A 26908-nucleotide genomic window follows, 5' to 3' on the forward strand; every position below is an offset into this window, starting at 1 on the left:
TACAATTTAAATATAATTAACTTGAAAACATAACCCTAACCTGCTGTAATTTCTCCCCGCTGTTTTGCCAGCGAGGTGGGGGGCCCCCAACCAAACCTTGGTTATGGCCCCCAAAAAGCATGTTAAGATCCAAATGAACATCATCACATGGACAGAGAGGGACCTGGAACTTCATCCACAAATCATCTGAGTCAGAGTGCTGATCTAGGATCTGTCTATAATCATATTCTTGATGTAAATGGCAGAACTGATCCAAGAGGAACACTCCTACTCTGAGACACTTGATACGTAAGGCCCCAGGTTTGACTGAATGTTGACACTTGGCCACTGGGGTTGAGTGGGGTCATATGGGTAGCAAACTTCTTGATAATGAATTTACCTGCAGTAGAAGTGATGAGTTATCGCTGACGTGGACGAGGCAGAGGCTCAAGTGTTTCCACTCTACGAGATATCTGTGGAATGGTTACAGACAGTATACAGGTCAAAAGTCATATATACAAATAACACGATTGGGTTGTGTAGCTGACAATAGTGGCTTGTTCAATCTTTACATACAACCCTCCTTTCTCCCTCCCAAGAAGTAATCACTGATTAGAAATGACTAGACAGGTTAAAGCCATGTAGTGGAGCCCTTGGTTTCACCTGCCCAATGCTTTGTAAGCAGCGATTACTTCAAGGAGGGAGGAAGGAGTTGCTCAGTAATTTGTACCAAACATCTCAGTTCTCCCAAAGGGCACCCATTCAGTTCTCTGCATGAACAGGAAATATAGTGGACACTCCTTTTAGCCCATGCATACGCCAATCTAATGCTTTCACATTTGTGGCGAATAGTGAATGTGTGCGCCCTTCAGCAGAAGTGAGTGTTTGATGTTATTACACTGACTTGAAATAATGAACAACCTAAGTGATTTCTTACAGACATCCTACCAAATGATCTTAAAATATTTGCAGACGACTCAAAACAACCAAGAAAGACTACAAATGAAATGATTCACCCACATATTAAACATATTCAAAGTATTTCTACATGAACAAATAAAATGTGCCGAACAAATGAGCAATTTCAATTGTCATTGATTGACATTTCCTCTCATCCCAAATCACATGTCATGTCTACATCATGTAGAACCTTTCCATTTAACTGCATAGTAGGTCAGCCAACATGGGACAAGTGCTGGGGGAAAAACTGTCACACGCTAGGTCAAACAATGAAATGGGAACACAGTTCGGCAGGATGTCATCCAGAATTTGGAAATGTAAGGTCATTTGCAAGGGGTCACAATGGTCGGAATGGAAAGTTTATGAAGGTTGTAAGTTTAAGTCCTTGACAAGGCATGCTTTCTTGTTTCATTTCCTTTGTGGCCTTGACAACAATGTTGAGGTGGGATTCGGAAGGACATTGAAGAGAAGGGAAATGGTTTCCCATCAGCTGGCGTTAATGGAGTGACAACTTGTAAAGTTTTTTCTTCGAGCTTTAATAACAGAAGTCTTGACGTAAGAGGCAGGGTTGGGGTCAATTCCATTACACTGAAATTCCAATTCCAATCCTCTTCAATGCTTTTCAATGAGGATCATTTTATTTATAGGAATTGGAATTTGGTTTATTTGCAGAATTCGCTGGAATTGAAACAGTATTCAACCCAACCTGGTAAGAATACAAACCTTCTCTGCAAAAAGGCTACTTTGTCCTGGGGGCGTGCTTTGTAGACCATTCAGAGGCGTTCTTAATCTTGGTCCCCAAGAAGAAACCCACATGTTATGATAGTTTAGAAAGAGTAGTAGTTAGTAGTAGTAGTAGTAGTAGTAGTAGTAGTAGTAGTAGTGGTTGTGGTGGTGGATTCCCAAAGAAGAGGTTGTGAGTTAAAACCCTTGCAAGAACATGCCATCTTGCTTTTGTGGCCTTGACAGAACAACAATTACATTAGACAGCAAGGGAAAATGGATTATAAAATGTTAGGTTATAGCAACTGGCGTTGAGTAGGAGTGCTGATCTACGATCAAATCCTGTCCATATTATCTTATTCCTGAGAAAACTGAATCTAGACAAAGCTGATCCTAGAACAGTATTTATTAAATGTCTCAGGCTAAGAATGCTGAACTAGAATCAGGTATCCCCTCGTCAAAGTCATTCATTAGATCCTAGTTCAGCATTTCTACTACAAGCCACCAAGTGAATGTTGGGTCTTGGGTGCTAAATGACTTGAACAGTGGTGGAAAAAGTACCCAATTGTCATACTTGAGTAAAAGTAAAGATATCTTAATAGAAAATGACTCAAGTAAAAGTGAAAGTCACCTAGCTAAATATTACATGAGTAAAAGTCTAAAAGTATTTGGTTTTAACTTTAGTATCAAAAGTAAACGTAATTCCAAAATATACTTAAGTATCAGTGGTAAAAGTATAAATTATTTCACATTCCTTATATTAAGCAAACCAGACGGCACAATTTTCTTTCTTTCTTTTTTTTCTTTAAGAAATAGCCAGGGTGTCACCACTTCCGCTGAAGTCGGTCCCTCTCTTTGTTCGGGCGGTGTTCGGCGGTCAACGTCACCGGTCTTCTAGCCATCGCTGATCCACCTTTCATTTTCCATTTGTTTAGTCTTTGTTTTCTACACACCTGGTTTCATTCCCCAATTACATGTTCATGTATTTAACCCTCTTTTTCCCCCATGTTTTTGTGCGTGATTGTTTCTATGTTCATTCGGTACGTTATGGTTGGTTTTTGACGGGTGCTGTTTTCACCCATGCGTAATTGATTACCGTTTATTGTTGGTCAAGTGCATTGTTACCTTGTGCCTTTATTTTGAGAAAAGTAAAGTACGTTGCTCACTCATTCTGCTGTCCTGCGCCTGACTTCATGCACCAGCTACACCCACCTTCTGACACAGGGTCACACTCCAACACTCAGACATACAGTACCAGTCAAAAGTTTGGACACACCTAATCATTCAAGGGTTTTTCTTTATTTTTACTATTTTCTACATTGTAGAATAATAGTGAAGATATCAAAACTATGAAATAACACATGGAATCATGTAGTAACCAAAAAAGTGTTAAACAAATCAAAATATATTTTATATTTGAGATTCTTCAAAGTAGCCACCCTTTGCCTTGATGACAGATTTGCACACTCTTGGCATTCTCTCAACCAGCTTCATGAGGTAGTCACCTGGAATGCATTTTAATGAACAGGTGTGCCTTGTTAAAAGTGAATTTGTGGAATTTCTTGCCTTCTTAATGCATTTGATGGGCAGAGCCCCACCTGTTTTGAGACCCACATTTTTAGCAACACATTTTTTTTATTTTTTATATTAATATTTTTTTTGGGGGGGGGGCTTGCCTGTTTTGCATGTTATTTTGGCTTTAATAAGTGTCACATATCAGTTTGCAAACAATGCAAAAAATAATAATATATACAAACATGGTCGCATACAAACATGGTCTCTTTTTTGTTTTCTTGAGTAAGGCAGCTCCAAAATGAAGGTGTTTCAGCCTAGCTCAGTGCTTTCTGTGGAAGTGGGGTGGGCCAGCAGAAAATAGGAGCATTGCCCCGTGTTTGGCTCAGTGTTCTGTCACTCATGGGGACCTTACGCAATCGCCAAGCTTAAGTCCTTAGAAAGGGTAGACATCCGACATTTCAGCCCTTTGGGTCCTGCCATAGAGTTATATTACAAGTGCCGTTCCAAGAAGGCTCAAGGTCATTGGCCACAGAAATTATGTCAAATCACGTTAAATGTACAGTAGCTTTGATTGGACTGATCATGTCAACATCTTACTATCACAATCTTAGCTAGCAGTCATCATCATGAATCAAGTCTGCTGGCAAATCCTTTTTAATCCTTGTCATATGAAGAGAAATAATGAAGAGAAAATATAGATAAAACATATCGGTGCTCATCGGCCATTGGACATAAACATTATACAACAATTTTGAGATCGCAAATTCAACAATGAGTGGCAGTGGCTGACTGCAAGCATTGCAACTGGGAAGTCGGGAATAAATAGCTCAAACTGGGAAAATACGTTTGGAACGGTCATTCAACTCGGAATTGTAAATCCGGCATCTTTCTCTTTGATGACAAAATTTGCCCACGAAGGACTGCCGCGCCACTTTCCTGTTCAAGCACATCACAACAATGTGAGTCAAAAAATGTCTTATGCTGCTTCATAAATTATGTAGAATGCCAGAAAGATATGTATCATGTAGTGTTGTGGAAAATCTTGAGTCAAATATTTGCACAGATACCGGAACTTGTAGATTCAGTTAGACTTAATTACAGAGTAACAGAGCCGAGGATTTCCAAGAAAAAAGCTAAGTTCTCTCATCACAGAGCCCTGCCTTTATAGTATTCCGTCTTTGCATAACGTATAGAGTCCCCTCCCTCTATATGAAAATAGCTTCCCTTGACCTTTCTCCACCATTATCTTTCCATCTCAGTTCTTGCTTGTTAACTCCCACATCTGACAGCTGTTTAGGTTATCCTTTCTAGCCCAGGGGTTCCGCTAGCGGAACACCCACAACATTCCGCTGAAAAGGCAGCGCGAAATTCAAAAATATTTTTTTGAAATATGTAACTTTCACACATTAACAAGTCCAATACAGCAAATGAAAGATAAACATCTTGTTAATCTACCCCTCGTGTCCGATTTTTTAAAATGTTTTACAGCGAAAACACAACATATATTTATGTTAGATCACCACCAAATCCAAAAAACACAGCCATTTTTCCCAGCCAAAGATAGACACACAAAAGCAGAAATAGAGATAAAATTAATCACTAACCTTTGATAATCTTCATCAGATGACACTCATAGGACATCATGTTACACAATACATTTATGTTTTGTTCGATAATGTGCATATTTATATCCACAAATCTCGGTTTACATTGGCGCCATGTTCAGAAATACCTCCAAAATATCCGGAGTAATTACAGAGAGCCACGTTAAATAACAGAAATACTCATCATAAACTTTGATGAAAGATACATGTTTTACATATAATTAAAGATACACTTGTTCTTAATGCAACCGCTGTGTCAGATTTTTTTAAACTTTAGTAAAAAGCACACCATGCAATAATCTGAGACGGCGCTCAGATAGTAACAACATTTCTCCGCCATGTTGGAGTCAACAGAAATACGAAATTACATCATAAATATTCCCTTACCTTTCATTATCTTCATCAGAATGCAGTGCCAGGAATCCTAGTTCTACAATAAATTGTTGTTTTGTTCGATAATGTCCATTACTTATGTCCAATTAGCAACTTTTGCTAGCATGTGTAGTACACGTGTCCAAACGCTGGCGCAGATGCAGGCAAGCGTCGGACGAAAACTTCAAAAAGTTATAATACAAGTCGAATAAACTGGTCAAACTTAGTAGAGAATCAATCTTCAGGATGTTGTTATCATATATATCCAAAAACGTTCCAACCGGAGCATTTCTTCATGTCTGTATAAGTAATGGCACACATGGCCATTTCATGACTAGTGCGCATGACCAGGAACTAGCATTCTGCCAGACCACTGACTCAAATAGCTGCCATCCGGCCCCACATCACACTAGAGGCTTCATTCCACGTTCTACAGACTGTTGACATCTAGTGGAAGGCGTAGGAAGTGCAAACAGATCCATATATTACAGGGAATTGAATAGGTGATGACTTTCACATCAACCCTTCTCAGAATTCTCACTTCCTGTTTGGAAGTTTGCCTGCCATATGAGTTCTGTTATACTCACAGATATAATTCAAACAGTTCTAGAAACTTCAGAGTGTTTTCTATCCAATAGTAATAATAATATGCATATATTATCATCTGGGACAGAGTATGAGGCAGTTCACTATGGGCACCAATTCATCCAAAAGTGAAAATGCTGCCCCCTATCCCAAACAGGATTTATAATGGTAGCGGGGCCCTGGTCCTATATGTTCCATTCCTTATATAGCCATTCTGTCTCAGCTCTTCAAAGTGGACAGCCTATATGCTGCTAATAATGGAAATGTAATCATAGTCATGAGTTTGCTCCCACAGTAGCTAAGAAAGTAATACTAAGTGTATGTTGTGTAGTAAGCTGTTAGTAGCCCATGTGTCTCACCCTTATAATTTGGTCTATTGTAAACATATCGTTCCTGGTCGGTGTGTGCTTGTTTACTAACTTTTTTTGTACAGCTTTGACTGTGCTACTGATAGTAGTAGTGGCACTTGGCTTGCACGTGCAAATTCAGCACACACAACATTCTATAATAGAATTGTGTTATTTGACGTGTCAAATTAAAAGCTTATTTAATGCATCAAATAGTGTTATGACGTGTATCTTTTTTTCACACACAAAGACCCAAACGGCGTTCAATGTGCCTCACCCTAATAATTTTGTCTATTTTCACCTCTTAATTTTGCCTAATGTTGGTGGTGCACATGTAGCCTATAACCTGTTTTAGAGAAATATCATTATTGAATATTGTAAGAGCTTTCATTATTATCCTACGGTTCTGACTTGGTGTACAGGGAGAACACTGTAAGAACGGCCCATGTTCTGAATTATGTCGCTGTACATTTCAAAAGTGCTGAACAAATAGTTATTGATTTTGACAACGTCCGTTGTCGCTCGCTCATTAATGTCTTAATCGAACTGACAGATTGCCTCTTATCCGCTTGTCGTCCCGTTATGTCATAGTTTGTACATCTCAATTGTCAGTAGAAACCACATTTGTTTAAGCAAGTCAGCCATATATTTTTTTAAAGACAGTAAATGAAGCTGAATGAACTGTTTCGCTGCTAGACAAGGCTCTGCTGAAAGACCGGTGTAGCAGTGGTAAGGTGTTGGGACTGCTGTTGGGACTATGCTGTTTGGACAGCTTTTATGTAGGCCCTAACAGTTTTTGGGCACCGTTTGTCACCGTTATAGTGCAATTAATGTATTGTTTAGTGTTGTGTTGTGTTGTGTAGTGGCTTTGCTGGCATGCATCCCACATTTTTGTTTGTTTGTTGCCCCACCAAGATTTACATGCTAAAATCGCCACGGCCTCTGCTGCAGAGGATAAGTTTATTAGAAATTGCAGCCCAAATAAATGCTTCACAGAGTTCAAGTAATAGACATATCTCAAAATCAACTGTTCAGAGGAGGCCTTCATGGTCGAATTGCTGCAAAGAAACCATTACTAAAGGCTAAAGGACACCAATAAGAAGAAAATTACTTGCTTGGGCCAAGAAACACGAGCAATGGACATTAGACCGGTGGAAATCTGTCCTTTGGTCTGATGAGTCCAGATTTGAGATTTTAGGTTCCAACTGCCGTGTCTTTGTGAGACGCAGAGTAGGTGAACGGATGATCTCCGCATCTGTGGTTCCCACCATGAAGCATGGAGGAAGAGGTGTGATGGTGTGGGGGTGCTTTGCTGGTGACACTGTCAGTGATTTATTTACAATTCAAGGCACACTTAACAAGCATGGCTACTACAGCATTCTGCAGCGATACGCCATCCCATCTGGTTTGCGCTTAGTCCCACTATCATTTGTTTTTCAATAGGACAGGACACCTCCAGGCTGTGTAAGGGCAATTTGACCAATAAGAAGAGTGATGGAGTGCTGCATCAGATGATCTGGCCTACACAATCACTCGACCTCAACCCAATTGAGATGGTTTGGGTTGAGTTGGACCGCAGAGTGATGGAAAAGCAGCCAACAAGTGCTAAGCATATGTGGGAACTCCTTCAAGACTATTCGAAAAGCATTGCATTCCCTCTTCTCCAAATCTCAGTCCAGTCCAACATCTGCATCTCATTTGAACTTCATTTGAATATGATGACAATTTATTTTATATACGTAACTAAGCCATCTGACTGACATCTGATAGACCAATAAATGCGACTTTGAAAAACACATCTCCATACTTGATCCCACCTACTCGGCTCACTTGCCTCCCATTGGAAACGACAGGATGTGGTCTATCTTGGGTTAGTAAAAAAAAAAAAGAAGCTTTTAGCGAGCTAGTTGCTCTGCAGTGCAAGCTAGCTTGACTTGCTATAAAGTTGAGGAAAAAGTAACTAAATAAAACATGTTTATTATCACCTGAAACAATATATTTATCCTGTCTTGAATTAAAATATATTTTACAATCTCCCAAAATAAATGTGATATCTGACGAGGGACGGTCTCCTCACACTGAGTACAGTAGGTGGCGGTAATTTTATTTATTTATTTTAACCTTTATTTAACTAGGCAAGTAATGCACCATAACGTTGGATGCCAACCACTGATAAACATCAACTCAATCTTGCGATAATAACGCTACACTCACAGGGTTAATTAGAAAAAATCTTTGCTACAAGACTCCGTGAAGATGACGTACGGCGTAATAAAGTACGTCACGATGTAAACGGGGCATTAGTTCCTGTTTTGAAACCGTTTGCTCGCATCATGGCCGCAGTACGCAGCCTACGGGTTTCGGTAAAGCCAGACTGCTCAGAGTCGGATTCAGACCGCGATGCCCGCGAATTTGAACCGATGGAGGTGGAGGAGGGCGAACTCGAGGCAGAGGACATCCCTGTTAACCGGTCCTTGAATGAATTGCTGCCGGTGAGTGAAGTAGGCTTCACAAGACCGCGGGCTCGCGTACCTTCTGGGCCTGCGAATAGTGTCTGGTTATCGGAGGAACTCAGTGAGCTACTGTAGCAAGATGGCCAAGTAGCTAACGGTAACTAGTCAATATCCTCGCTATAAGTGCCTCTGTTTTTAGCTTGCAGCTAACTAGCAAGCTACAGTAGCTATACTTGTTGGTTTTTAGCGTTAGCAAACTAACGTTAACTTTACATATTTTATGACGAACTAGACTGGACACATTTTCTGATTTAAAAACGAGTTTATTGCATCCACCACGGAGCCCAGTTTCATAATGTTGCCGTATAGTAATATAAACAGGCCTTCTTTTAGGGCATTTTTCACCCTGCCAGTTCTTATTAGTTCTATTGGGCACCATCTCATTTTAAGGACTTTATTTTCCCAGCTCATTGTTCTGCGTTAAAATGCCAGCTTCGCTATTGTTAGCAATGATAATTACCCGCACAAACCTTGAAGGCTTACCTCAGGTAACTTAATATTAACAAGGTTAAGGATAGTTGGTGAGCGATATCACTGTTTTGCCTAGGTACAGGTTGTAGTGACCCACGGTACAAGAGATGGCTGGCGCCAAACCATCAAAAATGAAACATGTTCTACCCCATTTTTTTCCCCTTAAGAAATTGTAAACAAAACTCGTGTCCCTGTCCTCGTTTTCAAAATGTTGCCAATTTTAGGCTGGACAATACATTTTAAACAACACTTTGTTTCAGGTCAAATCTAGAGCTGTGTTAGAATATTCCTACTGACTGCACTAACCATACTATTTGTGAAGTGAATTGAGTATAGAGTATGCTTATTGGTTATAGTATTGTAACGACCCTGGGTTTATAAGCGCGGAAATCGACTCTGTCACAAGAGCATGCTTTTGCGGCACAGTCGATAGCGCGCCGGACCTCGGGCTAGAAGGTCGAGGGTTCGAGACCTGCTCCCTGCTGTTTCATTACATTGGTGTCAGAAGTGATCGGACCTTGCATCCACGACAGTGCGTGTGCTTGGCCGGTGAGCGTGTTCCTGTAAGGCGTAGAGTTGCAAGCTAGCGCGAGGACGCGTCTTTGAAAGGAGGGAGTATTGTAAGCGCGAATGTGGACTCTGCCGCACGAGTATGCTTTTGCGGCACAGTCGATAACGCGCCGGACTTCGGGCTAGAAGGTCGAGGGTTCGAGACCTGCTCCCTGCCTGTTTCATTACAGTATGGATATTGTTAATATGTCAAAAGTTCCTGGATGTTGTACTAAATTTGCCAAAATATGAAGTAATCATGCAGTGGACAAAGTATACTTGCAGTGGAAACTGGCTACGTTTCAAACTCAAAATAGACGGCCCTATGCCCTTGGGGGAATCCCTGCAGCCATATTTGTAGTCGGTCCAAATGATTAGCCAAGCAAGGGAAGTTTGCAATTTAAACCTTCAGCCCTCGTTTTCTTTGGATGAATAGCGTTCCCAGAGTGAACTGCCTCCTACTCTGTCCCAGATGCTAATATATGCATATTATTATTACTGTTGGATAGAAAACACTCTGAAGTTTCTAAAACTGTTTGAATGATGTCTGTGAGTATAACAGAACTCATATGGCAGGCAAAAACCTGAGAAAAAATCCAAACAGGAAGTGGGAATTCTGAGGCTGGTCGATTTTCAACTCATCGCCTATTGAAAGCCCAGTGGGATATGGATCTGTTTACACTTCCTACGGCTTCTACTAGATGTCTGTAGAATGTTGAATGAAACTTCTACTGTGATGTTGAGCCGGATGGGAGATGTTTGAGTCAGTAGTCAGTGGTCATGCGCATTCCACATGATAGCGACTTGCATTCCATTACTTCTATAGACACAAAGGAATTCTCCTGGTTGGAACGTTATTGAATATTTATGATAACAACATCCTAAAGATTGATTCTATACTTAGTTTGACAAGTTTATTCGACCTGTAATATAACTTTTTGAAGTTTTCGTCCGACGTTATGCGGGACCTGCACGAGCGTTTGGATATGTGTACTAAACGCGCTAGCAAAAGTAGCTACTTGGACATAAATAATGGACATTATCGAACAAAACAACAATTTATTGTGGAACTAGGATTCCTGGGAGTGCATTCTGATGAGGATCATCAAAGGTAAGGGAATATTTATAATGTGATTTCGTATTTCTGTTGACTCCAACATGGCGGAGAAATGTTGTTTCTATCTAAGCGCCGTCTCAGACCACGTGCCTTACATTGCACTCCACGAGGAGCCTGCCTGAGACGCGAATGCAGTAAGAAGCCAAGGTAAGTTACTAGCTAGCATTAAACTTATCTTATAAAAAACAATCAATCAATCATAATCACTAGTTAACTACACATGGTTGATGATATTACTAGTTTATCTAGCGTGTCCTGTGTTGCATATAATCGAAAAAGGACAGTCGTTGCTCCAACATGTACCTAACCATAAACATCAATGCCTTTCTTAAAATCAATACACAGAAGTATATATTTTTAAACCTGCATATTTAGCTAAAGGATATCCAGGTTAGCAGGCAATATTAACCAGGTGAAATTGTGTCACTTCTCTTGCGTTCATTGCACGCAGAGTCAGGGTGTATGCAACAGTTTGGGCCGCCTGGCTCGTTGCGAACTAATTTGCTAGAATTTTACGTAATTATGACATAACATTGAAGGTTGTGCAATGTAACAGGAATATTTAGACTTATGGGTGCCACCTGTTAGATAAAATACTGAACGGTTCCGTATTTCACTGAAAGAATAAACGTTTTGTTTTCGAAATGATAGTTTCTGGATTCGACCATATTAATGACCAAAGGCTCGTATTTCTGTGTGTTATTATGTTATAATTAAGTCTATGATTTGATAGAGCAGTCTGACTGAGCGATGGTAGGCAGCAGCAGGCTCGTACGCATTCATTCAAACAGCACTTTTGCCAGCAGCTCTTCGCAATGCTTCAAGCATTGAGCTGTTTATGACTTCAAGCCTATCAACTCCCGAGATTAGGCTGGTGTAACCAATGTGAAATGGCTAGCTAGTTAGCAGGGTGCGCGCTAATAGCGTTTCAATCGGTGCCGTCACTCGCTCTGAGACTTGGAGTAGTTGTTCCCCTTGCTCTGCAAGGGCCGCGGTTTTTGTGGAGCGATGGGTAACGATGCTTCGAGGGTGGCTGTTGTCGATGTGTTCCTGGTTCGAGCCCAGGTAGGGGTGAGGAGAGGGATGGAAGCTATACTGTTTCACTGACAATACTAAAGTGCCTATAAGAACATCCAATAGTCAAAGGTATATGAAAGGTATAGAGAAATAGTCCTATAATTCCTATAACTACAACCTAAAACTTCTTTACCTGGGAATATTGAAGACTCATGTTAAAAGGAACCACCAGCTTTAATATGTTCTCATGTTCTGAGCAAGGAACTTAAACGTTAGCTTTTTTACATGGCACATATTGCACTTTTACTTTCTTCTCCAACACTTTGTTTTTGAATTATTTAAACCAAATTGAACATGTTTCATTATTTATTTGAGGCTAAATTGATTTGATTGATGTATTCTATTAAGTTAAAATAAGTGGTGTTCATTCAGTATTGTTGTAATTGTCATTATTACAAATAAATATATATGATTAATCGGTTACGGCTTTTTTTGGTCCTCCAATAATCGGTATCGGCATTAAAAAATCATAATCGGTCGACCTCATCTTAATATCTCATGTGACCGTGCGAATGAACAGCGTCTGAATATAAAATATATAAGCGTGTATCTTCCATAGCCAGCCAAGAAATTTACCCCAACATGCCCCTCGTTTGAGCGAGAAGGCAGAGTGCTCGCTGCTGTTGACGGCACAAGCTTTTGGCGGGGCTTGTTGAGTTGGCTACTTGTGCGAGAAGGCAGAGCGGCTGGTTGATGAATTTAACAATGAATGTACTGGGAAAATACGTTTTTGTCGACCAGGGGTGACTGAATTAATGTTCAGGATTATTGATAATCGTTATAGTAATCAAGTATAATATAAAAACAGGTAGTAATAAACATGAATCATCATATTACAAAGTAATCGGTAAATACTTTTTCAGTCTTGTGTTAGCAGTGTGGAAATGGATGGGGGAAAAACTTCTGCAGAGTTTTCCTGTGAGGGGAGTGGTGTATCCAGGGAGAAACTAAACTAATCTTCTGAAATTTCATTCGAGATCTTATGTTGCAATCTATTGGAATGATTTAGCAATTGCAGTAATACTGAATAAGGTGTATATTCTTACTAAAGTAGTAATTACTCAGAATTGCAAAATATAACATTTTATAGTTAAGTTGATCACTTACAACCTTAAAATAACAATTTATAGCATAGCAATGAAACTGACATTAACCAAAAACACCATTCTATTTATACGTCAATATAAATCTGGTAGCTCTCAAAAGAGCCTTTGCTTTGCGGAGCAGTTCGTTTTCAGTAGTGTGCTGCCTGCCATGTCGTCAGAGGAGGCTGCCTGCCATGTCGTCAGAGGAGGCTGCCTGCCATGTCGTCAGAGGAGGCTGCCTGCCATGTCGTCAGAGGAGGCTGCCTGCCATGTCATCAGAGGAGGCTGCCTGCCATGTCGTCAGAGGAGTAGATCTGTGAATAATACAACGTTAATAAGTTATTGCCACGCGTTCACAGAGAGGCCTAGTTTACATTTAACATTCTTGTCATTTAGCAGACGCTCTCGTTCACAGCGACTTACAAGAGCAATTCGGATGAAGTGCCTTGCTCAATGGTACATTAACAGATTTTTCACCTAGTCGGCTCGGGGGTTCGAACCTGCCACCTTTTGGTTAATGCCCTTAACCGCTAGACTACAAACTACAAAAAGGCAAATGGTGGTAGATAAATCATATGCTGGTTAAATAAGACTGCTCTTAGAACTTTCATACAGTCATTATTTTGGGGAAATGGGGACATGTCTGTCTATTTCTCCAAGTATCTCAATGTATGTATTTTGATGCTTTGAAGTTCTACACCATTTTAAATCGGGATAACATATTATTTCTAATGTACGTTTGGGCAGCATACAATGCTGTGAACAATTGCTGGTAGTTAAAATGTACTCATGGAAGTCTGAGGTCGTCCCATTGTTTCCTATAGGTGGAGATATAGGTATGTCTGTTTATATTTTTAAGTGCGTGTTGTGATTGGTATTTTTTTACCATTCCTGAACCTGTGATCAGAAACAAGCTACATAGGGGCAATACCAGAATAAATGATTCTGTCTCTTCACAGCAAAATCTAAAAAGCTGAGATTGTTGTATGCACCATACACAGTTGAAGTCGGAAGTTTACATACACCTTAGCCAAATGAATTTAAACTCAGTTTTTCACAATTCCTGACATTTAATCCTAGTAAAAATTCCCTGTCTTAGGTCAGTTAGGATCACCACTATTTTAAGAATGTGAAATGTCAGAATAATAGTAGAGAGAATTCTTTATTTCAGCTTTTATTTCTTTCATCACATTCCCAGTGGGTCAGAAGTTTACATACACTCAATTAGTATTTTGTAGCATTGCCTTTAAATGGTTTAACTTGGGTCAAACGTTTCGGGTAGCCTTCCACAAGCTTCTCGGAATAAGTTGGGTGAATTTTGTCCCATTCCTCCTGTCAGAGCTGGTGTAACTGAGTCAGGTTTGTAGGCTTCCTTGCTCGCACACGCCTTTTCAGTTCTGCCCACAAATGTTCTATAGGATTGAGGTCAGGGCTTTGTGATGGCCACTCCATACCTTGACTTTGTTGTCCTTAAGCCATTTTGCCACAACTTTGGAAGTATGCTTGGGGTCATTGTCCATTTGGAAGACCCATTTGTGACCAAGCTTTAACTTCCTGACTGATGTTGCTTCAATATATCCACACAATTTTCCTACCTCATGATGCCATTTATTTTGTGAAGTGCACTAGTCCCTCCTGCAGCAAAGCACCCCCACAACATGATTCTGCCATCCCTGTGCTTCACATTTGGGATGGTGCTCTTTGGCTTGCAAGCCTCCCCCTTTTTCCTCCAAATATAACAATGGTCATTATGGACAAACAGTTCTATTTTTGTTTCATCAGACCAGAGGACATTTCTCCAAAAAGTACGATCTTTGTCCCTGTGTGCAGTTGCAAACCGTAGTCTAGCTTTTTTATGGCGGTTTTGGAGCAGTGGCTTCTTCCTTGCTGAGCGGCCTTTCAGGTTATATCGATATAGGACTCGCTTTACCGTGGATACAGATCCAGCATCTTCACACGGTCCTTTGCTGTTGTTCTGGGATTGATTTTTACTTTTTGCACCAAAGTACATTCATCTCTAGGAGACAGAACGTGACGGCTGCGTGGTCCCATGGTGTTTATACTTGCGTACTATTGTTTGTACAGATGAACGTGGTACCTTTGGGCGTTTTGGAAATTGCTCCCAAGGATGAACCAGACTTGTGGAGGTCTACAATTTTTTTTCTGAGGTCTTAGCTGACATTTCTTTTGATTTTCCCATGATGTCACGCAAAGAGGCACTGAGTTTGAAGGTAGGCCTTGAAATACATCCACAGGTACACCTCCAATTGACTCAAATTATGTCAATTAGCCTATCAGATGCTTCTAAAGCCATGACAATTTTCTGGAATTTTCCAATCTGTTTAAAGGCACAGTCAACTTAGTGTATGTTAACTTCTGACCCACTGGAATTGTGATAGTGAAATAATCTGTCTGTAAACAATTGTTGGAAAAATTACTTGTCATGCACAAAGTAGATGTCCTAACCGACTTGCCAAAACTATAGTTTTTTCACAAGAAATTTGTGGAGTGGTTGAAACAAACTAGTTTTAATGGCTCCAAACTAAGTTTATGTAAACTTCCGACTTCAACAGTATATAGCATTCTGTTGGTGGCAAGAATGTCATATAATTTTAAAAACGGTTGAATCAAGTGTTTTTCTTTCTTTTTTTTTACCGGTTCATAAACATGTGCCATGGAATCGGTACATCAAAAATATCTTCCCATTTATTTTGCAACCTGTACGGCACAGCTGTCAACATTTTCGTCCTCCAATGAAACTGGTATACTTTTCTATTTATGCCAATTCCTTTCAGCCAACTTGTATCTTTAATATATGGCAGGCAAACAAGTTCCCCGCTTTCTCCCTTTTCTACTTGCTGCCTCCATTTTTGTGGTAGTGCTGCAATCAGTTGGTTGTAAATTTCGATTGAGCAGATTTTCCCATATATTTTCAATAGCTGCATGTGACAACTCCTCTAATCATAATTTAATAAATATAATACAATTTTTAAAATCCTAATGAAAAAAATATATATTTTTATTTATCAGTATATTTGAGTTTAACCATAGAACAAAATGTTATCTTTTCTGGAGGATAAAACTGAAAATGTAACCAGCTTTGTATGGCTTGTTTAAGAAAGGATGATACTTTAAACAAAATTTCATTTTCAATTAGTCGGAAATGAGAAGTTGTAATCTGTGTAAAGGCCGTTTTTGAACAAAGGATGAGTCTAGAGATACCTTCAGCCTTGGTTATTAGGACTCTTCCTTTTAAAGATAAGTCCCTCTGTAGCCATTGATTTAGCTTATGTTTTTTTTTAATAAGAGGGTTAAAATTTAGTAAGCTTCTAGACTTCTGATCCTTTGTAATGGTTATGCCTAAATGTGTAAGTTCTTCTTTCACTGGAATACCATAATATGAGGTTGTCACACAATCTTTGACAGCCATGAGTTCACATTTATTAATGTTAAGATATAGACCAGACGCTTTGGAAAATGATTTTATCACATTGATCGATATGGGAATTTGGTTAGCGTCTTTCCCATCTTTCTAATGACATAAGGTTGGACAGCGTACTCTGCTGACATCGATGGCTAGACCAGAAATAGATGTAGCCATTTTTTCCCCTACTTCCTCGTTATGCAGACATGCAGTGCATTCGGAAAGTATTCAGACCCCTTGACTTATTCCACATTTTATGTTACAGCCTTATTCTAAAATTGATTTAAAAAATCCTCATCAATCTACACATAAACTGGGCTCCACGGCAGATGCAATGAACTAGTTTTTATCAGAAAAAATCATTGTTAAAAATGTCATGTGTCCAGCCTAGTTAGGCTACCCATATTACCGGAGCTTAATCTTATTCTTTCTTTCTATGGGCAAACATTTTTTTCCCCTAAATCCTTATGAAAAATTCTGCTCCTGAACCAGCCATAGTCTAGCCAACTGGCTAATCTTTTGAATACGGTGTAGCAACAGATGCATATTAGCTAGCTAGCACCATGTTATTCTCCACCACACGTGGAAATCCATGTTAGCTAGCTAGCAGCATGTTATTCCTCCACCACACGTGGAAATCCATGTTGGCTAGCTAGCAGCATGTTATTCCTCCACCACACGTGGAAATCCATGTTGGCTAGCTAGCAGCATGTTATTCCTCCACCACACGTGCAAATCCATGTTGGCTAGCTAGCAGCATGTTATTCCTCCACCACATGTGGAAATCCATGTTGGCTAGCTAATAGCATGTTATTCCTCCACCACATGTGGAAATCCATGTTAGCCAGCTAGCAGCATGTTATTCCTCCACCACACGTGGATATCCATGTTAGCTAGCAAGCAGCATGTTATTCCTCCACCACACGTGGATATCCATGTTAGCTAGCAAGCAGCATGTTATTCCTCCACCACACGTGGATATCCATGTTAGCTAGCAAGCAGCATGTTATTCCTCCACCACACGTGGAAATCCATGTTCAGTATGCATATTCATAAACATTCTAAATGAAACTGAGAATGTCTTCAAGAGGAAAAAAAGTATCTGCAGTGATAAAATATCTCTTGACACGGATCAATAACCTTTTTTTGTGTGTTAGTAAACACCAAACAAAGTATTGAATGTCTCTGCTTCGTGCCTAAATGCGCTGTACCTCTGGTGCATAGATTTGCACACGGAGTCCAGTGGCTATCATGCAGATCTGAATGGACACTGCACCAAGTGTGACCGGTGTAGATTGCCTCTACATCGCATTTTGATCTGTTTTATTTTCTGATAATTACAGGAAAAACTTCCATAAACAAATGCTGTAATGCCCTTATGCGCCAACTCCTCTCTTCCACATGGGTACAGTATTCCGGGCCCAATAATACAATCTCATTTCACATAACAGTACAATATAATGCAAACTCAATGTACAGTATGAAATGTAAATGTACAGTATAGGCTTATGCTGCCCTCTACAAAGTCACACGGAAAGGGGACATGAATAGCCATGCAAGCCCAACGACGACATGTAACCTACAGTAGCTAGCTAACATGTACAGTAGGGACACATTACAAGATAGAAAGTTAATACATGACAAATGCATACATATCACAAAAATGGTGGGAGACCATTTTATAATGCCCTGTCAGTGACCATATAAACTCATTTTATAAGTGTCTTAACATAGGATTGATTATGATTTATGGGACAATTTGACAGTAACCTACCTACCTCTTCCACATGGGTACAGTAGACAGGGATGAGGTAACGGGGGCAGGTGACGTTTATATAGGGGAATGCAGAAGGAGGTGTGCAACATTAAAAGGGCACGAACAACAACAAAAGGAATGTACACCGATATCAGGCATGGAACTATTCAGATTGTGTAATTATTATGCGACATGAATTTCAGAACTTGTTACATAACCACACCTGAAAGTGATCTGGCAAACATTTGCATGAATACTAGTTCCATCGTTGAAAGATGAGGCTAAACCAACAGTCAAACTTTCACTGCCATAACGCATCTTGCCTTTGTTGACTTTGTGTTTCTAGGAGGCGATTGAGAGGACGGAGAAGAGCGCAGAAAGGTTCCACTTCTGTGCAGAGGCCAACCCAGCCCAGATTGTGGTGCTAGACAGAGACACCATGAAGAAAGGTACATACACACACACACACAGTGCTGGATAGAGACAAACTGAAGATAACTACACGCAAATAGACTTAGCTGGTGTTTCTATCACTTTCACACCTGAATACACTCTCCCTTTCTCAGCCATCTCTAACTTGCGTCTGGAGGCGTTGCACGTGGCGGGTGTGGATGATATGAGCACCCAGGATGTGTTTGGCTACTTTAAGGAGTACCCTCCAGCACACATCGAGTGGATCGACGACACCTCCTGTGAGTAACACACAGCGGCAACTGACAATAAATGGTCTGTTTTAACATGTCATTAAATATTGTTTCCTAGGTAATGTGGTGTGGCTGGATGATGTCACTTCCACCCGGGCTCTGATCAACATCAGCCACGTGCCTGACCCAGAGGTGGTTACCAAAGAGACAGACGACACCAAAGAACTTGGTGATCCCACCCAGGAGAGCAAGGGTGAGTGTACAGGTACTGTGGGTAATTCTGTGTTAATGGTCAGAACTGCGATATGGTGCTTGTGTGGTCAGTCATATGAAGCATGTACTTGATGTGTTTTGTCACTGAAATTTGCCTGCCATTCTCTCAGCTCGAGGGCAATCAGGTTCCGATGATGATGATGATGATGATGGAGAGGTGGAGGAGGAGCAAAAAGAGCCGGTGAAAGAGAACCGTGAGGAAAGTGAGGGAAAAGCCAGCGAGGGAGAGACTGAGAAGAAAACAGAACCTGAGATCACCCAGGTAAAACTGTATGCGAGACTGTTTTCTGTGGAAAACATTGCATGTTAGTAACCTGTGTTTGTGTGGAAACGCTGCATGTTATTTACCTGTGTGTTTCAGGTGGACCTGCTGTCCCAGGCAGAGATTGAGTCACTGCTCCGGAACGACTTACGTCCAGCCACCAAACCCTTCAAGGGCAACAGACTCTTCCTGAGGTTGGCCACTCACGGTGAGATGCTTGCTTGCTTGCATGCATACTTATGTACATGCATACCTACCTACCTACCTACCTACCTACAGTACCAGTCAAATGTTTGGACACACCTACTCTTTTCTTTATTTTTATTCTTCAAAGTAGCCATCCTTTGCCTCGATGACAGCTTTGTACAATCTTGGCATTCTCTCAACCAGCTTCATGAGGTAGTCACCTGGAATGCATTTCAATTAACAGGTGTGCCTTGTTTAAAGTTAATTTGTGTCATTTCTTTCTTTTAATGAGTTTGAGCCAATCAGTTGTGTTGTGACAAGGTAGGGGTGGAATATAGAAGATAGCCCTATTTGGTAAAAGACCAGGTCCATATTATGGCAAGAACAGCTCAAATAAGCAAAGAGAAATGACAGTCCATCATTACTTTAAGACATGAAGGTCAGTCAATCCGGAAAGTTTCTTCAACTACAGTTGCAAATACCATCAAGCGATATGATGAAACCGCCACAGGAAAGGAAGACAAAGAGTAGTAGGATGGTCAAATAAAAATCCTTGAATGAGTAGTTGTGTCAACTTTTGACTGGTACTGTACAGACACGCTCACAAGACGTATACACACTACAAACAAAGGCTTCGGACGCCAAGCTAGCAACATTTATTTAGCAACTATCATAACTCACAAGTATTAGTTTCTTCTTAAGAATTTGAAGTTGTATTTGACGTCTGAAGGAGTGGTAAGATTAGGATTCTGGTACAATGTTTCTCTCACTGTGTGTTCAGATGATAAGAAGGAGCTGGGTGCTGTGAGGAAGAGCAGATATTACATGAAGTACGGCAACCCCAACTACGGAGGCATGAGGGGCATCCTCAGCAACTCCTGGTAACCACACACACACACCCACTTCCTTACGTTCATTCATTCATACATGCTGGATAGGCGCACCAGATGACCCTGTGGTGCGGCTCCATGGCGATACAGTGGTGTGCTAAGCCATCATGGCAGCCGCCACCAGACAGTCAGATCCTCAGCACCACCATGGCTGACTGGAACGGATATGCTGCTACACTGTTGTACATTGTCCTCCTTTTTGTCTTTTTGCTCACTATTTCCTGACACCATCTAACTTTTTCTTTGTCTGCACTTTCCCTTTATCAGGAAAAAAAACAAGGTTCTACATTACTAACATTCAGGGATGCAAACGAGTCACCTTTCGGCTGAATTTCGACGTTTTAAAGCAAATATAGGTGACCTACGTGAATCGTGTAGATCTGATGAGAAGTTTGGCGGGGGGGCTTTGGATCACTACTGGCTGTAAGCGAACGAGTGATGTGCGTTTGTAAGCGAACGAGTGACGTGCGTTTGTAAGTGAACGAGTGACGTGCGTTTGTAAGTGAACGAGTGACGTGCGTTTGTAAGCGAACGAGTGACGTGCGTTTGTAAGCGAACGAGTGATGCGCGTTTGTAAGCGAACGAGTGACGCTGGCTCAGCCAATCCAAGGCCCAGCCAATCATTCACATAACAGAATGCAGCACGCGACTGAAGAGAGAAGAGCCGACCTATTTGCTAGTTACAAAATCAGTGCGCGCTCTGGAAAGACCCCAGTAGGGTGCAAAGGCAGTTTGCCAGTTACAGCAGCGTTTCCCTGAAAGATAACGAAGAGGTAGGTGGAGAGGCCTGACCACGGAGCCGGGGGTAAGAAGGCGATGAAGCGTACTTCATAAGCTATAACCAAAAAACAACTGGCATTTGGAAAATTTGATGTGAGGGAGAAAGTGTGGTGGAACAAGTATTGTTAGAATTAAGAATTCTCCGTTAGCTCGCCAGAGAAATGTTGAGCAACATTAGCCAACTTTAGCTGGCTAATAAAGTCAGACAGCTAGCTAGCTAGCTAACGTTACAACATCAGATGAGCTAACGTTAGTAGCCTAACCTCCCGAGTGGCGCAGTGGCCCACTGTTAACTCGAAATGACACAACGACAAGGTTCCAGTTTAACAAAGTTTACTCTACTATATGAACACACTTACAAGGTAGCCATTACACTCAAGGCTAGGTCCAACAACGACAAGACTTCCTGCGCATGCGCACTCTTGACTGAGTGATAGCCCCGTAATAACAGAAATATAGGGATACTTAGAACATGAACTTAACAATCTCACCCTTTTCTTTAAAGACAAAAAAAACATCAACAACATAATTAAATGTCCAAGTATTATTCAAGATCCCCATTACAAATGGGTTGTGTGACAGTTTTTATTTGTATTACTCAAGCTGCCACTTTCCATTACTGAGAGCCTGTAGGAGCACAAGACCGGATGCTCCCTTTTTAGTCAGACAGTCAGCAAGCTGTTCCTTTGTGGTCGACCACAGAATCCGCTGGATTCTCTGTGCTTGAATAAGTTCCTTGATGCTGCTAATCTCAAAGTCTTTTCTCTGTGACAGACTTGGTTGACTTCACAGCATCAACTAATGAGTAGTTGTCAGTGACACAAACTACAGGTAGGAAGTGCCGTTTTGTCCCACCAGTGTTAACCTAGCGAAGCATCACGGAAGACAACTAGTTTCAAAGAGTCATCTTTTCCAACATGCTGAAACATGCTGAAAGTCACTTGTTGTGATTTCAGTTTACGAACAACTTTGTTTGCCTCATGAATGGTTTGTACAGTGGCGTGTTTTGTGTTAGATGCCAAGTTGCAACCATCAAACCAGGTCTACTCTGTCTCGCAGCCCATAAAATTTGTCCCATCTTTGACCTCAATTGACCAGCTTCAATTCCACATAGAGGGGAATTCCTTTGTACGGCTCTTGAAGAATCCATGTGGATGGGTTGAAGATTCTTGATATAGCTCTCCTGTTGCATCAGTATTTTTCCATCAACTGTAATAAACTATGCCAACATAACAAAAATGATCATGCTCCTCACGACCAACCTAGAAAACAGCTTTGAGGTGTGGAATCACAGTTGAAGCAAAGGTCTGTGAGCCACCCCAGATAAAGTCATCAACATGACAGGCAAGTACTCCAGTCACATTGCAGTCTTGATCAAGCCAATAGAAGACTGCAGGATCCACTTGTGACATTTTTCCACCTGTATTCAGCATTGTTGCCTTGACTTTGTTGTACCAGTAGAGTGATCCATCTGCCAGTCCATACACACACTTTTTTAGTTTCCACAGTGGTCCTTCACTTTTAGCTTCGGGCGGAGGTCGGATGTGAATGTCCCTTGACAGCTCTGTTCCCTGCAAAAATCCAGATTTGATGTCTATGGAATTAAGTTTCCATTTTTTCTGGCAGATCACTGACATCAGCAATCTGAGTGACTCTGAGGCGCATGTCGGTGAGTCTTTTGGGAGTTCTTTAGCAGCCAGCTCCTCAAAACCTCTAGCCACTAGACGTGCTTTGGGCACTATTCCAGTTAAGGATTCTTTAAGGGTACACACCCACCTTGTTGAGACGCACTTGGCCAATGTCTTTGACTTCCTCAAACACTCCATTTTTCCTCCAATTACTGAGCTCATCTAGCTTAGCTGAGTCAAATGACACGTCCTTTGTTTCAAGTACATCATCATTTTGAATGTCATTCTGTTTTTCTCGATTTTCCATTGGTTCAATTCTGATATTATCTACAAGTGGCAGGTCAGCTGACCCTGTTGTACCAGAAAGTGTAGCTGGTTCAGAGTACTGCAAGTTGTACCAGTTCTTGTGTTTTGCTTTTCCTGCTCGTCCAATGACGGTTGCTGTATGTGGAATACCACTTTCTCTGTCCGTGTATTTAACAGTTTGTCCAGTTTTCAGATTGGAACAACCATGTTCTCTTAACACATGTGGCTGTTGAATGTTTTCCTCATTTGAACGCTCAACAGTATTACCTGTGGCAGGGTTGAAGGTCTCTGCTCCATTTCCTGTGTCAGTTTCGGTGTCCATATCATTGGATGCGACATCTGGTAGGTTTGTGTCTGTTACTGTGTCCTTTTTGTCATTTTCATTAGGAGACTGATTCTCAGCAACAGCCCCTCTATCTTGTTGATCATTTACTTTCCGCAATCTTGAGTGATGCACCCTGACAATCATGCCTCCGTGCCTCACAAATATCACCACACCCTCTTGACCAATGACTACTCCCGGTCCTTTCCACTCTTGACAGTCAACTCGTTTGTAGTACACTTTGTTTCCAGTTTCGTACTTCTCATCATCATTATTCCCTGAACTGCTGAGTAACTTCTGAAGTCTGTTAACTGTATCATGTCCAAACTGTTTGTAAAGCTTTAACAATACTTTGTTTTTCTTTAGTGCTCATGTTCTCGTCAGAATCTTCATGTGCTCTGTGTCAGTCAGAATCTCATTTTTGCATGGACTCTGTGTGATGTCTTTGTCTAAAATGTTTACACAATAGTGGCCTGAGGTAGTAAGTTCAAGAGTCACTGGTTGTTTAAACATCACTGCCTTGTCATTTTTTATGTCTAGTACAGCCTCTGCCTTCTTGAGGGAAGCTTTGCTTAATAGTAAGGGGATATCTGTAGGGACCACCTCTGTTTCAATGTGACACTTAGTCTGACCAATTTTTGCTGGTATCTTAACTCTCTTGGTAGAATGGACAATTCTCCCATCTCCAAATTTGAAAGCTCTGTTGCTTGGTGTGTCAATCACATTTTGTACTTCTTTCATATTTAGTTCACTGACATAGCTATCAAGCCATTTTGCACCACACACTGTCCGTGTACATGCAGTATCAATCACAGCAGATCCTAAGGATTCAACTATAAAAATCTCAGTATCAGAAGCAGATTCATTTGAAAACAGTGTAATGTTACACTGCTCTATCTCTGTGTTTACATTTTCCTCTGTTAGTTTAACTTGTTCATTTTTATGAGGACAGTCTTTAACCCAATGGTAAGTGCTTTGACAAATAGCACATTTCGATCTCCTTCCATATGTGTCCAGTGGATTTGTGCCGGGAAATGGCGCCCTCTTCTGGTTGTCTTGAGAACGTGACTTGTTGGCGCCTTTTCTCTGCTGCTCCGTGTAATATGCTGCGTCACTCACTTGCATTCCATCTGTTATTGGCGCGACAGACGTCTTCTCACCAAATATTCTTTTTAGTGCCGACTTCATAGATGCAAAAGTCAGCACAGTACAAGCAGTCAAAGCCGACTGTTTCTCCCTTTCTCCCAAGTGTCTAGCAACTTGAACGCTAACAATGCATCTGGGAGAACCATGTCGTACTTGCGCATTAGTTATAACGCATAAAGTTATAACGCATTAGTTGCTTACTGGCAATCTGTGTGAAATGTTGACTAGCTAACAAACTGTTTTCCTTCTGTGGTTAATTTTCAGAATGAGTGAATTGGGTGAAAATGAGGCATTGCTTGTTAAACAAGTGGATTCAGGGATCAAGTGTAGCTGGAGCTGGGCCTGGCTTAAGCTGGATGAGGTGAAAGAACACACTTTACTTCGTTCAATACAGTGGGTAAAAAGGGGTATGCCAGGTGTACTCGCTGCCTGAAAGAGATCAATTATGCCAACAAATGGTATCCTGCTCTGCTGGCACATTGTAGAACAGATGTCCACAATGTAATACCGTGCAGTGTAGCCCAAATATACTGCTTTTGTTGTGTTGAACTTGACAGTAAAACTTTTGTATGAGTGAGGGGGGATTATTCAATGGTTTACTCAGTGAACGTTATTTTTGAACACTTGTAGCCTTGTGCACCTGATCGATGTCTACTATACTGGCCACTACGATAGAGCAACAATAGAATGCCTGTTTGCTTCATTCTATTTCTACTTTAAGATGTTTTTTTCCCAAGTTCAATATTTAGATGTGTGTGTGGTCACAAGCGTTCTGTTATAAAGGCTGTCATGGCTAACTGTAATATTAGTGCATTGTTTTTTTCTCTAGACTTCGGTGTCATTTGCAGTAAAGTCTTGGCAACAAATATCATTGGATTGCTTTCTGTACATGTTTTAGCTGTGAGTTAGGTTCACATGAACCACTTTATTTTCCACACAGAGACTGATCATGTAGATCATATTATTTGTTTAATTTCCCCCTAGCAGGGACTTTTCTTCACTGAAAACATGTCCTGACAGGTTTGCATCCCTGAACATTTCTTTGTCATCCACTGCTTGAACACCCTTTTATTCCCTTCCCTTTTATTCTCCCCTCACTCATTTTCTCTACTTCTCATCTATTTTTCCGTCTTTTTTCCCCAGTTTATTTTCCATTTTGACCCCCTTCCTTCTATCACAAAGACATGCTGGTTAGTCTAGGATCCCCAAATGTATAACTGGACCTGGTAGTCAGTTCCACCGCTTTTATTCATTCTTCCCTCTAATCAGAGACTGATTTTAAACCTGGGACACCAGGTGTGTTCAATTAATTATCAGGTAGAACAGAACCAGCAGTACTGTGGACCCTGTAGGGAAAGATTTGAATACCCCGGACTAGAAGGTTAAGGGGATGTGGTTAGGTTAAATGTTGAAGGTATACTGTGGGTACTAGGTGAGGTATAGACTGTACTGTGTGAAGTATAGGGTGGGTACTAGGTGATGTATAGACTACTGTGTGAAGTATAGAAGGTATAGGGTGGGTGCTAGGTGATGTATTGACTGTACTGTGTGAAGTATAGGGTGGGTACTAGGTGATGTATAGACTACTGTGTGAAGTATAGAAGGTATAGGGTGGGTGCTAGGTGATGTATAGACTGTACTGTGTAGGGGTGGGTATGTTTATTGTTGCTAATGTCTGTCACCTTCTGCAGGAAGAGACGGTATCACACACGCAGAACTGTGAGCAAGAGCAAGAAACCTCTCATAGGGGACAGCATGGGGGACACACCGCCCTACAAACACAGCCACTCTGGTAAGTACACATAAACACACCCTGCCCTGCATACATGCACTGCTCTACAAACCCCAACCCTGGGAACAACACACTCACACGTCACCCTAAATATACTTGGGTGACAACGCGCACACACACACAAACGTTTACAGATGAGGCCCAACATGTGCAAATGTTAATTTACAGATCCCCTGTGTTAATCTGACTTCCTCCCCCTCTCTCTCCTTCATCCTCTCCCTCTTTCTGCTCCCCCCCCCTCTCCAGCTGACCTGATCAACCTGCCAGAAGAACCAATAGAGGAAGAAGAGGATGAGGAAGAAGACATGGACTCAGACGACAGGGTGGTGGAGTACAAGGAGAAGGGGGAAAGAGGGAGGGTGAGGGTGGGGGACCCAGTGGTGGCCCTGTGGAGTCGTTTGGGCAGACCCTCTTCCCCCTCGGTCTTGTCGGACTCAGACGAGATGGACTATGACTTGGAGCTCAAGATGATCTCCACCCCCTCTCCCAAGAAGAGCATGAAGATGACCATGTATGCAGACGAGGTCGAGACCAACCTCAAGACTATACGGTCAGTGGGTGGTGGGTGACCCTGTGTTCAGACAAGGCCATGACCAACCTCA

General features: G+C 41.2%; 1 protein-coding gene across 5 annotated transcripts in view; it reads left to right on the top strand.

The window, feature by feature from the left end:
- The window catches only part of LOC139530313 (nuclear cap-binding protein subunit 3-like), a 41248-nt gene that overhangs the window by 10243 nt on the left and 4097 nt on the right, over nucleotides 1–26908 (top strand). For 2 of the 5 annotated variants that reach the window (XM_071326599.1, XM_071326598.1), the window contains exons 1-9: nucleotides 8381–8577; nucleotides 18424–18526; nucleotides 18644–18769; nucleotides 18840–18974; nucleotides 19105–19256; nucleotides 19356–19464; nucleotides 20224–20323; nucleotides 26206–26306; nucleotides 26553–26856. In XM_071326599.1, the coding sequence (XP_071182700.1) occupies nucleotides 8419–8577; nucleotides 18424–18526; nucleotides 18644–18769; nucleotides 18840–18974; nucleotides 19105–19256; nucleotides 19356–19464; nucleotides 20224–20323; nucleotides 26206–26306; nucleotides 26553–26856 (1289 nt within the window). In that variant the 5' untranslated portion in view covers nucleotides 8381–8418. Of the gene's footprint in view, nucleotides 1–8380; nucleotides 8696–17664; nucleotides 17727–18423; nucleotides 18527–18643; nucleotides 18770–18839; nucleotides 18975–19104; nucleotides 19257–19355; nucleotides 19465–20223; nucleotides 20324–26205; nucleotides 26307–26552; nucleotides 26857–26908 lie in introns of those variants that run through there. The other 3 variants (XM_071326601.1, XM_071326602.1, XM_071326600.1) reach the window with 3 other exon arrangements.

Source organism: Salvelinus alpinus, chromosome 9, assembly GCF_045679555.1.
Source record: "Salvelinus alpinus chromosome 9, SLU_Salpinus.1, whole genome shotgun sequence".
NCBI lineage: Eukaryota > Metazoa > Chordata > Actinopteri > Salmoniformes > Salmonidae > Salvelinus > Salvelinus alpinus.